Below are 12,354 nucleotides of genomic sequence, written 5' to 3' on the forward strand. Positions count from 1 at the left end.
TTCAACTCTCTTTACTTTATTAACATCCCTTATCATGGGATTTATCCTGTGGAATAAAAACAAGTTTTAGTTTACTGTCATGTAAAATCAGTGCATTATTAATATACAGTATATATATATTTTATGTACAGTACCTTGTAGGGCCAAAAGTCCATCCCAGTTCCTTACCCATCCATTTGATGCTGGAACAGGAGATGTCCAGGTCACATTCTGCTTTTAGAATACGTTGGATTTGTAAAGCTGTACGCTCATCATCCTCACAAGTCAATTTGTGCACAATCTTTTTGACGCTCCTACGGTAGAACACATACAGGGCATATACTGTAGCAATTATTGGACAGTTAGTGTTGAAATTGGAACACAATACAGTAGCAATCTAGCAACATACAGTATAATAAAAAGAAGGTTGATGTAAAGTACCTACCATGTGCATTTAGAAGGAAATCTATATCTGGTCTGCGTTGTCTCAAATGCATGATAGCGCACAGTCTGTAAACTAACAAGAACACCACACTCTTTCAGCCAGGCCTGGATCTGTCGTGTTGTTTTGTGTTATTTTTTCATGCTTGCAATTATCTTGCTGATGGCTTTGCTGATTTTTGCCATGTTTGATGACAAAATCTGTGGAGAGAACAAGAGAAATATGGTACAGTACTGTTGCTGAGTATACAGACTGAGTACAGTATACAGTACATAATTTAATGTTCAGTATCTTAAAAAACACAGAGGGGTATTACATTGTTACTGTACATCAGCCGTAACATGTCTACTCCGGTATATACTGTACTGTACAGTATAACCAGCTAGTAAATTTCATTTTGCAGGCTGTGTTTAATAAATGATAGTTTTGAGCTAATTAGTGATATATATTTCCCAATTTAATCTCACATCAAGCTTTCATACAGTATGCCCCTTAATACGCAAATATGCATCTACCGTATGAAGGAGACAAACAGGACAATGGGCCTGATTCAGAGCCACTCGTAAGCGGCCGCTCGTTCGTTCGTAGCGATGTTTTCCCAACTGCGCATGCGTACGGATCTTAATACGCATACGCGAACCACACTGTGAATCTGCTACTTAACTGTACGGACTTGCTGCTCGGATTGTCTCAACGGCACGTATCAACAGTACGAACCCTTGAGATACTACTACTACCACCTGCAATGCTGCCTGACTTCTAAGTCGCTGTTGCTGCTGCTCATTACCGTGATCTACCTCTGCAACTCTGCCTGACTTCCGAGTCACCTTTGTTGCTGTAACCTGAGCTTCTACAGCTGTTTCCTACAGTATCAACCCGCTGGTACTGTAAATACGGTAGGTTGCTATGTTATGGTTCACGGTCATTTTGCAGTTTGCTGTATTAGACGCTGATTTGCGTAGCGAGGTTTCAATGCATACGGTACCGTTTTGTTTTGCTCAGCAGCCATTTTAGTTTCAGTCGCAATATTGCTGTGTTTATCGTCCCGCTGCCTCGGTATGCCCCGTCCTTCACCCATCCCCATAGATGCTTATTTGTGTATCGAGTAACTATCACACACACACTGATCGTTTCCTAGCCTCCCGCTGCCCCTCATAGCCTCCCTTGAGTGATCCTCCTGTCCCCGCCGCCATCTTGTTTTTCTCGGCAGCCTTTTTAGTTTTAGTCACAATATTGCTGTGTTTATCGTCCCGCTGCCTCGGTATGCCCTGTCCTTCACCCATCCCTGTAGATGCTTATTTGTGTATCGAGTAACTATCACACACACACACCGATCATTTCCTAGCCTCCCGCTGCCCCTCATAGTCTCCCGTTAGTGACCGTCCTGTCCCCGCCGCCATCTTGTTTTTCTCGGCGGCCATTTAAGTTTCAGTTGCAATATTGCTGTGTTTATTGTCCCACTGCCTCGGTATGCCCCGTCCTTCACCCATCCCCATAGATGCTTATTTGTGTATCGAGTAACTATCACACACACACCGATCATTTCCTAGCCTCCCGCTGCCCCTCATAGTCTCCCGTGAGTGACCGTCCTGTCCCCGCCGCCATTTTGTTTTTCTCGGCGGCCATTTTAGTTTCAGTCGCAATTTTGCTGTGTTTAACATCCCGCTGCCTCGGTATGCCCCGTCCTTCACCCATCCCCGTAGATGCTTATTTGTGTATCGAGTAACTATCACAAACACACCGATCATTTCCTAGCCTCCCATTGCCCCTCATAGACTCCTGTGAGTGACCGTCCTGTACCCGCCGCCATCTTGTTTTTCTCGGCGGCCATTTTTGTTTCAGTCGCAATATTGCTGTGTTTATCATACCGCTGCATCGGTATGCCCCGTCCTTCACCCATCCCCGTAGATGCTTATTTCTGTATCGAGTAACTATTACACGCACACTGATTGTTTTCCTAACCACCCGCTGCCCCTCATAGTCTCCCGTGAGTGACCGTCCTGTCCCCGCCGCCATCTTGTTTTGCTCGGCGGCCATTTAAGTTTCAGTAACAATATTGCTGTGTTTATCGTCCCGCTGCCTCGGTATGCCCCTCCCTTCACCCATCCCCATAGACGCTTATTTGTGTATCGAGTAACTATCACACACACACCAATCATTTCCTTGCCTCCCGCTGCCCATCAGTCTCCCGAGAGTGACAGTCCAGTCCCCGCCACCATCTTGTTTTTCTCGGTGGCCATTTCAGTTTCAGTTGCAATATTGCTGTGTTTATCGTCCCGCTGCTTCGGTATGACCCGTCCTTCACCCATCCCCGTAGACGCTTATTTGTGTATTGAGTAACTATCACAAACACACCGATCATTTCCTAGCCTCCCGCTGCCCCTCATAGACTCCTGTGAGTGACCATCCTGTCCCCGCCATCTTGTTTTTCTCGGCGGCCATTTTAGTTTCAGTCGCAATATTGCTGTGTTTAACGTGTGTTTTCATTATTGCACCACTTTGCACATTAAACTTTTACACTAATGGTTCTAATGGTACTGTACACACTAAGGACCTTATTCAGAGGTGGCAGTACGGTCTATGACAGCATGGCCATCTCGATGTTTTGCCAGTGCGCATGCGCACGAGGGAGCTGGCCCCCTCGTGTGCATGCGTGAGACCCGCTATGACCGACAGCGCCAGTCGTAACGGGTCTCTTTCTAAAAGGGGGTGAGCTGTCGATGTTGATTGACAACTCGCCCCATTTGGAAGGCGGGCCGGGGGGGTGGCAGCCCAAATGGAGGTGTTCCAATGGGAATGCCTGCCATTTGGGGGAGGCCCCACTGACATCACTAGTGATGTCAGTGTAGAGCTTCCAGCTCTGACAGAGCCAGAAGCTCTCCGGGGCTTATGACAAGTGAGACCCTACCCTAGGGTCTCGTCGTAAGCCCCGATAGTCGCGATGGTCTCTGACCATCGTGACCATCACCTGAGCAGTCGTTAGAGCTGTGGGTGTTAACCCACAGCCTAACAACCACAGCAGAGGTGGGTGGTCAGGATGCAAGTGGCCGCCCAGTTTCTGAGCGACCGCTTGCATCATCCGACCGCCTCTGAATGAGGCCCTAAGTTTTGATTTATGTTATAAAAATAGCAAATTTGGCACTCTACTTTACAGTACTGCACTGTATATCAGTTCAGATATTCACACATTTTATTACTGATGAGCTGACACCTACCATACAGTACTGTACAGTATATAATTAAGGAGTGTTTTTTAGACACCTGTATTTATCATATTTATTATCTTGTGCCTCTATACAATCTCACAATAGTGGTTAGTGCTTTAACAGTTTTAGTGCTGTAATCTCCTATATTTACCTGTATATACTGTATAACACACGCACAGTCTTAGGAGACAGTGAAACTGTAAGGTACTTTACAAACCAATCAGCTACCAAATGCAATTATTCAAATGCAATGTTGAGAACTGATTGGTTGGTGCAGTACTGTACGGTACCTTACATTACCGTATCTCTTTTCAATGTCTCCTAACACTGCTTAGTATTGTGTACAGTACTGTACCGTACAGTATGTACTACGGTATATTTGATTGAATCTACGGTATATTTACTGTTAAAAAAAACATTAAAAATGACCAGGTTAAATGTAAGGTCAAAGTGACCCTTTCACACAGTAAAAATCTGATCAGCAAATTACTGCACTAAGGCCCTGATTCAGAGCCGGACGCTCTGACCAGAGCGCTCGCTCTGAATCAGGGCCCACCTCCATTAATATGGAGCATCCTCCTGGATGCTCGTATAGCTGTGGGTCACCACCCACAGCATATACGAGCGTGCAAAATGATGGTTGCGATGGTCTTGACCATCGCGACCATCGAAACTGCAAGCAAAAGCCTGCGGTTGGGTTTTTCAACCGCAAGGCCAGGAGTGATTTTGGCTCTATCAGAGCCAAAATCACTCCCACTGACATCACTAGCCGGCCCCCGGCTTCAGACGGTAGGCATTCCCTTGGGAATGCCTCCGTCTGGCAGGCACGCCCCCGGCACGCCCACCAAAGGGGGCGTGCTGTCAGTCAACATCGACAGCACGCCCCTTTTGATGAGACACTCCAAGCAAAGGAAAGTCCTTCACTCGTCAGGTCTCGCACATGCGCACGACGGAGCTCCCTCCGTCGTGCGCATGCACAGTGGGGACCATCGACCCACTTGTGAGCGGACAGCCGCTCGCGAGTGGGTCTGAAAAAGGGCCTAAGTACAGTAAAGTGCTTTACTGTAAATGCTACAGTACTGTAATTTGCTTTTCTGTGTGATAGGGTTATTACTGGAGTTTTATAGAGTACAGTAGCAGCACATTCTTGAAAGTGCAGTATGAGTACTGTAATTGTTTACAGTGTTGTAATGTGAAACATTTACTGTATACAGTACATGTATTTCCACTATTTTACTTAACATTTTATTTAGTGTCTTTATACTTGTGTATTTCAGAGTGCACCGAACTGTAAAAATGGTGAAGAGCAGAGGTTTTTACAATGGAAACGAATCTTGCCCACTTCCAATGACCAAAAGGCTGAGTGCACTAGTCCCACAACGGTCTACAAGCAAACCTTCCAAGAAGAATACAGGTAAGGAAAATTTACAGGTACCTCTTCTAGTCAAGGCAAGGAAGAATGCAAAGCCAAAAAACAACACTTTGCAAGTGGAGCAACCCATGAACGTCGAGAACCAGGAGGAAACACCAGTCATTTATGGGCCAGAAGAATTGGACACCTTTGAGCCTCTTGTTGAAGATGTATCCCACTCACCAACTCATCAAAAACTGTCATTCCAAGAAGATAACGCATGCACATGTAGCTGTGCTAGGATGGTGAGAGACCTTGTTTGAAAAGTTGGTCAACTGGAAGCGAAAATTGACAACTTGAAAGAAGAGCTGAAGGAAGGGCTTAAGAACACCATTGCAGAAGCAATGAAAGAAGCAATCCATCAAAGTAAAGAAGAATGGCAAGAGGCCGCTGCCCAGAGTACCAGGAAGAGACATGACCAGGCAATCCAGTATGAAATGGTCACACCGGATGAATTTGAGCCTGAGGAGAACGACGACGATTTCAACTTGGAGACTGACCCATCCTTCCACTTGCTAGATATGGACAATACAGTGGCATCAGAGCACTTGGACATGACACCAGTGCCATCATGCAGCCTGCCTCAGTGGGAGAGTACACCAGTGGCATCATATCGCCTGCCTGAACGGTCAGTTGAAGAATCGAGGATCAACAATGCAAGCATGCCTGTACTTTCACCAGGAATGTCTGTTATGTCGAGCACCCCAGCACCACTGACTGTATTTGGAACACCATTACCGGATATACCACTGGCTGTAATCAATGTTGACAAGGACAATGAAATTTACAGAGCTGTCAATTGTGAGATGCATCGATATGCGCAAGCAATATTTCAGGAACACGTGCCTTACGACCTGTATTGCAATTGGACGAAGCGGGTGAACTTTGATGGCAGTCGGAAGAAAGTGCCAATCCCCAACAATTTAAGAGAAGATATCCTCTCAAGATGCCGGACAAGATTCAGGATTGGAAAAGAAGAACTTACCCAGATAAAGGACATGCTGAATGGGGTGCTGCGCATGCCAAGGAAACATGCATGGAGGACAGTCACGCATACAAGTACAGATCTGCAATCAACAAACACGACTTGAAGGGACTTGTCAGAAGACGGGAAGACCCGGCGCTGCCGCTGTCCAGGACGTGGCAGCGGCAGAAGAAAGAAGCTGAGGATAGGAGATGACTAAAGGGGTGGAAAGCAAAAGAGCTAAAGAAGTTCCCCCCCTCAAAGCCTCTTCCACCATAACAGATAGGCCCTATGTGAGGCCAATGGAACATTAAACCCAACCTACTGTAGCCCAACAGGTCTGAAGAGAGGAAGACCCGTGTGAAGAGAGAAGCGGAGGACAGGAGAGGACTACAGGGTTGGAAAGCAAAAGAGCTAAAGAAGTTCCCCCCCTCAAAGCCTCTTCCACCATAACAGATAGGCACTATGTGAGGCCAACGGAACATTAAACCCAACCTACAGTAAACCAATAGGTCTGAAGAGAGGAAGACCCATGTGAAGAGAGAATCGGAGGACAGGAGAGGACTACAGGGGTGGAAAGCAAAATAGCTAAAGAAGTTCCACCCCTCAAAGCCTCTTCCACCATAACAGGTACCGGTAGGCCCTCTGTGAGGCCAACTGTAATGTACATTAATTAATATTGTAGTTTGTTAGGCTGGTGAGATACAGTAGGGCTGATATTAATGTTACAGTAGATTAGTGTGACACTATTAGAGCAGGAAAGGGCCTTGCATGGCATATTCTCTCTCCTACAGGGACCTCTGTGTGGGATTGAGTGCGACAAAGAACAAGAGTATCTCCGGTGAGTACTGTATGTACCATACCAGTGTGTCTGTCTTTTACTGTCTGTTCGTCTCTGCCTATCCTCCTTTCTTCAGGGCGTACAGTGGACCTTGCACTCTGATTCAAGGTAGAGTCTGCACCTGGTATAGGTGAAACTCTGGATCTGAGGCCAAAAGTGCCAGTGATGATTTTAACTTAATAGCCTAATCTTTTTGTGTAGTCCTCGGTCTAGTAGGGCGTATTGGTCGGCATTGAGGAAGGACTGTTCTCACATCATCTCTTTCCTCCTAGGTACTGTACAGTAGTCATGTCCGTGTCCAGCTTGGAACTCCAGGACATGCCAGCGGCAGAAGAAAGAAGCGTGGGACACTAGAGGACTACAGGGGTGGAAAGCTAAAGAAGTTCCCCCCCTCTGTAAAGCATGTTACTGTAGGTTAAATAAAAATTGTCATTAATTTATACAATTGGTGTTTGTACTGTATGTAATTCAGTCTTTAAGTGCGCCTGAGACCCAACATGTGCATCTGTCACTAAAAAGGTACAAAAAGTCAATAACACACAGATGCAGGGGTGTATCATCCTATTGGCCAGGATTTCACTTACCAGGGGAGCGCCGGCCGATGGGGGTTGCCGCCCACTGTCATATACTGTACAGTATCCCTGTTGCCCATCCCAGTGATTTCACAGCTGCCCGGCACTTATAGTAGTATACAGTACAGTAGACATACAGTACTGTATACACTGAGGACCTTTTTCAATTTAGGCGTCTATTTACTTTTTTTTAGCCGATCTCGTCTTTTCACTCCAAGGGGTCTATTTACTGTACTAAGCAGTGTTAGGACACAGAGTGAAAAGTGATACAAAAAAAAGTGATAAGGTGTCAGTCAATCAGCTCCCAACTGTCATTTTTCAAACACAGCCTGTGAGATGACAGTTGGGAGCACATTGATTGGCACTTTTCACCCATAGGAGCAAAAACACGTGATGGGCTAAAAAAAGTTTACTGTTGTCGTGTATTTATTTAGTTAAAGCTTAGACAGAGATAAAATTGTAGATAAATAGCACCAACCAATCAGATCCTAACTGTCACTGTACAGGCTGTGTTTGAAAAATGACAGTTACTGTAGTAGCTAATTGGTTGGTGTTACTGTATTTACAATTTCTCCAATTTTATCTCTCTCCAAGCTTTATTAAATCACCCGTTAAGAGTGGTCTGCAATTAATAAAAGTACTGAATGGGTGACTTACTGTACTGTATTTTCTTACCTTTTAGTTGCTACAGTATAAATAAATTTAAATACAGTATACTGTACTTTATCCACATAACCAAGTAAAGACAGAAAACATTGTACTGTATAAAACAAATTTTAATAAAAATCAATATTAAACAAAAATAAAGTTAACAAAAAATTAAAAAATAAATCCACCAGGTGGTGGGCCATCTGGCGATATAGGGCCAAAAAGAAAATAATTTGTTCTGTAGGGAGAAAAAAAGGGTACAGTATTACAACACTAATATACAATATTGTACAATCTTGACACTACCATAAATACTGTACTCTACCTCGAGTCAGGCGTGGTCCCTGCCTCCCTTGGGGCCCCTGCCTCCCTTGGGGTCCCTGAGTGAAGACTGTAATGGAAAAAAATATATTCACATTAACAGTGCTGCATTTACCTTTATATGGTATGGTGCTACTGTACATGGTTTGGCTACTGTAGCTCCTAACAAAGTACTGTACAGTACATAAATGAACAAAACAATACAATGGCTACAGTACGGTACAATGCAGGAAAAGTACTGTACAGTCTAAACATTGCTACACCAAAGGTCATTATATTGACTGAAGCTTCAGGCTGGCAGACAGAGGGATACTTTAGGTGCGGTGTAGATACAGTACAGTAACCTCCCACAATTTAATGACTATTACTGTACAGTATCTGCAAAGCATGTTTGCAAATGATTGATGACCCTGACCCTTGTTCAGAGTAGGCTCATCACATACTAGTAGGCTCATCACATGTAGTAATCATGCAGTGGTTGTCATACCGGTATCTTTAAGTGGATGGGCACCTTTAGAGTGATGTCCTTTATAAAAAAAATAAAAACACAAAGTATGTAAGGAGAAGAGGTTGGAGATGCGTCTTTGTATTACAGAAGAGAGAGAAAGAGATGCTGTGAAAACAAAAAAAGGAGAGAGAGACAGTACAGAAGAAGACAATGTACTGTACAGTTGTGTAGGGTACAGTACTTACACAACCTGTGAGGCCTGCTTGGCCCAGGTTCCGGCAACTGGCCGGTGGGGGGTTGTGGCTGTGGCCTTCCACGTTCCCGCACTGTGGGAAAAAAAATATATATTCCTGTTACACAAGTACAGAAACAATTAGTGTGTAAGGAGAAGAGGTTGGGGATGGGTCTTTGGAGTACAGGAGGAAGAGAGAGGCACTGAAAAAAGGAGAGCACAATGTACAGTACAGTAGTGCACGGTACTTACTCAGGGCGGCAAGCCGCATTCTAAAAGAGGAAAATGGTGGTGCCGCCACTGCTGCTGGTGGAGGTGGTGCTGCCGCTGCCACCATTGGTGGTGGTAGGACTGTGGAAAAAGAACAGTTTCCATCAAAACCATTTGGAAACAAATAAACTGTGTAATGGTGCGTACACACTACACGATATGCTCCCTGAGTCGTCCACTTTAACACCCAGTGGATAAATCTTTATCGCCCATAAATCTTGAACAGAGCGTCCATAACATCAAAAACAAACACATACAGAGGGAGAAAAAGAAAGAGGGAGGGGGGAGAGGGAGAGAGATAGACAGAGAGAAAAAGAGAGAGAGAGAGAGAGAAAAAGAGAGAGGGAGGGAGAGAAAGACAGAGAGGGAGAGAGAAAGAGAGAGTGAAAAAGAGAGAGAAAAAGAGAGAGGAAGGGAGGGGGGGAGATGGAGAGAGAAAGACAGAGAAAGAGAGAGACTGACAAGGGAAAAATAGGTGAGAGATACAGTGCTGTAGAAAAGAATATGGTGTACTGCACTTACGCGGCATGGAAACGCCACAGGAGGGTGGTGGTGCCGCCGCTGCCGCCATTGGTGGTGCCACCGCTGCCGCCATTGGTGGTGGTAGGACTGTGGAAAAAGAATAGTTTCCATCAAAACCATTTGGATACAAATAAACTGTGTAATGGTGCGTACACACTACACGATATGCTCCCTGAGTCGTCCACTTTAACACCCAGTGGATAAATCTTTATCGCCCATAAATCTTGAACAGAGCGTCCATAACATCAAAAACAAACACATACAGAGGGAGAAAAAGAAAGAGGGAGGGGGGAGAGGGAGAGAGATAGACAGAGAGAAAAAGAGAGAGAGAGAGAGAGAAAAAGAGAGAGGGAGGGAGAGAAAGACAGAGAGGGAGAGAGAAAGAGAGAGTGAAAAAGAGAGAGAAAAAGAGAGAGGAAGGGAGGGGGGGAGATGGAGAGAGAAAGACAGAGAAAGAGAGAGACTGACAAGGGAAAAATAGGTGAGAGATACAGTGCTGTAGAAAAGAATATGGTGTACTGCACTTACGCGGCATGGAAACGCCACAGGAGGGTGGTGGTGCCGCCGCTGCCGCCATTGGTGGTGCCACTGCTGCCGCCATTGGTGGTGGTAGGACTGTGGAAAAAGAATAGTTTCCATCAAAACCATTTGGATACAAATAAACTGTGTAATGGTGTGTACACACTACACGATATGCTCCCTGAGTCGTCCACTTTATCGTCCAGTGTGTACGCACCATAAATCTTGAACAGAGCCTCCATAACAACAAAAATGAACACAGACAGAGGGAGAAAAAGAAAGAGGGAGGAGGGGAGAGGGAAAAAGAGAGAGAGAGAGAGAAAAAGAGAGAGGGAGGGAGAGAAAGACAGAGAGGGAGAGAGAAAGAGAGAGGGGAAAAAGAGAGAGAAAAAGAGAGAGAAAGGGAGGGGGGAGGGAGAGAGAAAGACAGAGAGAGAGAGAGAGAGACTGACAAGGTAAAAATAGGAGAGAGATACAGTGCTGTAGAAAAGAATGTGGTGTACTGCACTTACGCGGCATGGAAACGCCACTGGAGGGTGGTGGTGCCACCCGCTGTCGCCGTTGGTGGTGGTGCCACCGCTGCCGATGCCGCCGTTGTTGGTGGTAGGACTGTGGAAAAAGAAGTTTCCATCAAAACCATTTGGAAACAAATAAACTGTGTTTTGGTGCGTACACACTACACGATATGCTCCCTGAGTCATCCACTTTATCGCCCATTGTGTATGCACCATAAATCTTGAACAGAGCCTCCATAACAACAAAAACAAACACAGACAGAGGGAGAAAAAGAAAGAGGGAGGGGGGGAGAGGTAGAGAGAAAGAGAGAGAAAAAAAGAGAGAGAGAGAGAAAGAGAGAAAAAGAGAGAGGGAGGGAGAGAAAGATTGAGAGGGAGAGAGAAAGAGAGAGGGATAAAAGAGAGAGAAAAAGAGAGAGAAAGGGAGGGGGGAAAGAGGGAGAGAGAAAGACAGAGAGAGAGAGAGAGAGAGACTGAAAAGGGAAAAATAGGAGAGAGATACAGTGCTGTAGAAAAGAATGTGGTGTACTGCACTTACGCGGCATGGAAACACCACTGGAGGGTGGTGGTGCCTCCGCTGCCGCTGTTGGTGGTGGTGGTGGTGCCGCCGTTGGTGGTGGTAGGACAGTGGAAAAAGAAAAGTTTCCATCAAAACCATTTGGAAACAAATAAACTGTGTAATGATGCGTACACACTACACGATATGCTCCCTGAGTCGTCCACTTTATTGCCCAGTGTGTATGCACCATAAATCTTGAACAGAGCATAACAACAAAAACAAACAAAGACAGAGGGAGGGAGGGAGAGGGAGGGAGGGGGGAGAGGGAGAGAGAAAGACAGAGAGAAAAAGAGAGAGAGAGAGAAAAAGAGAGAGGGAGGGAGAGAAAGAGAGAGGGAAAAAGAGAGAGAAAGAGAGGGAGGGAGAGAGAGAGAGAGGGAGAGAGAAAGAGAGAGAGGGGGGGAGAGGGAGGGAGAAAAAGAAAGAGAGGGGCAGGGGGAGAGGGAGGGACAGAAAGACAGAGAGGGAGAGAGAAAAAGAGAGAGACAGAAAAAGATACAGTACTCTACTTACGCGTACAGAGGCGAGGGAGCTGTGGCTCTGGTTGCTCCTGTTTGAATTTTTTGACTGTGTGTTTAAGAAAAAACGATTATGCGGTTGAAAAAATAACACCTCCATACTGTACATTAGACCAATACAAACACACAAAAAATGAGAGTGATACAGTAGAAGACAATTTATAGTACTGTATACTGTAGTAGTGTAAGGTACAGTACTTACGCGGGCAAAAACCCAAATTTGGGTCAGTGGGGGCCTGGCGCCGGGGCTTTCCTTGTTGCAGAACTGTGGGGGGAAAAAAACAGAATGTTCCTGTTATACAAGTACAGTATAGAAAGAATTACAGTAGGGCCTGAGTCAGATCCACGCACAACCAGGTCGATTGTCCGGCAGTGCGCACGCGAGCC

The 12,354-nt window shown here is 45.5% G+C and overlaps 1 protein-coding gene across 4 annotated transcripts in view; it reads right to left on the bottom strand.

Moving 5' to 3' along the window:
• Nucleotides 1-246: 246 nt before the first annotated feature.
• The window catches only part of LOC148529023 (uncharacterized), a 93,224-nt gene continuing 81,116 nt past the window's right edge, over nucleotides 247-12,354 (bottom strand). For 2 of the 4 annotated variants that reach the window (XM_088468982.1, XM_088468980.1), the window contains 10 exons: nucleotides 12,170-12,232; nucleotides 11,963-12,016; nucleotides 10,888-10,984; nucleotides 10,385-10,471; nucleotides 9,857-9,943; nucleotides 9,317-9,415; nucleotides 9,078-9,158; nucleotides 8,389-8,454; nucleotides 425-621; nucleotides 247-293 (listed from right to left, as the gene is read on the bottom strand). In XM_088468982.1, the coding sequence (XP_088325108.1) occupies nucleotides 497-621; nucleotides 8,389-8,454; nucleotides 9,078-9,158; nucleotides 9,317-9,415; nucleotides 9,857-9,943; nucleotides 10,385-10,471; nucleotides 10,888-10,984; nucleotides 11,963-12,016; nucleotides 12,170-12,232 (759 nt within the window). In that variant the 3' untranslated portion in view covers nucleotides 247-293; nucleotides 425-496. Of the gene's footprint in view, nucleotides 294-424; nucleotides 622-8,183; nucleotides 8,302-8,388; nucleotides 8,455-8,871; nucleotides 8,911-9,077; nucleotides 9,159-9,316; nucleotides 9,416-9,856; nucleotides 9,944-10,384; nucleotides 10,472-10,887; nucleotides 10,985-11,962; nucleotides 12,017-12,169; nucleotides 12,233-12,354 lie in introns of those variants that run through there. The other 2 variants (XM_088468983.1, XM_088468981.1) reach the window with 2 other exon arrangements.

This window comes from Taudactylus pleione, unplaced genomic scaffold (assembly GCF_031769625.1).
Source record: "Taudactylus pleione unplaced genomic scaffold, aTauple2 ptg000087l, whole genome shotgun sequence".
Taxonomy (NCBI): Eukaryota; Metazoa; Chordata; class Amphibia; order Anura; family Myobatrachidae; genus Taudactylus; species Taudactylus pleione.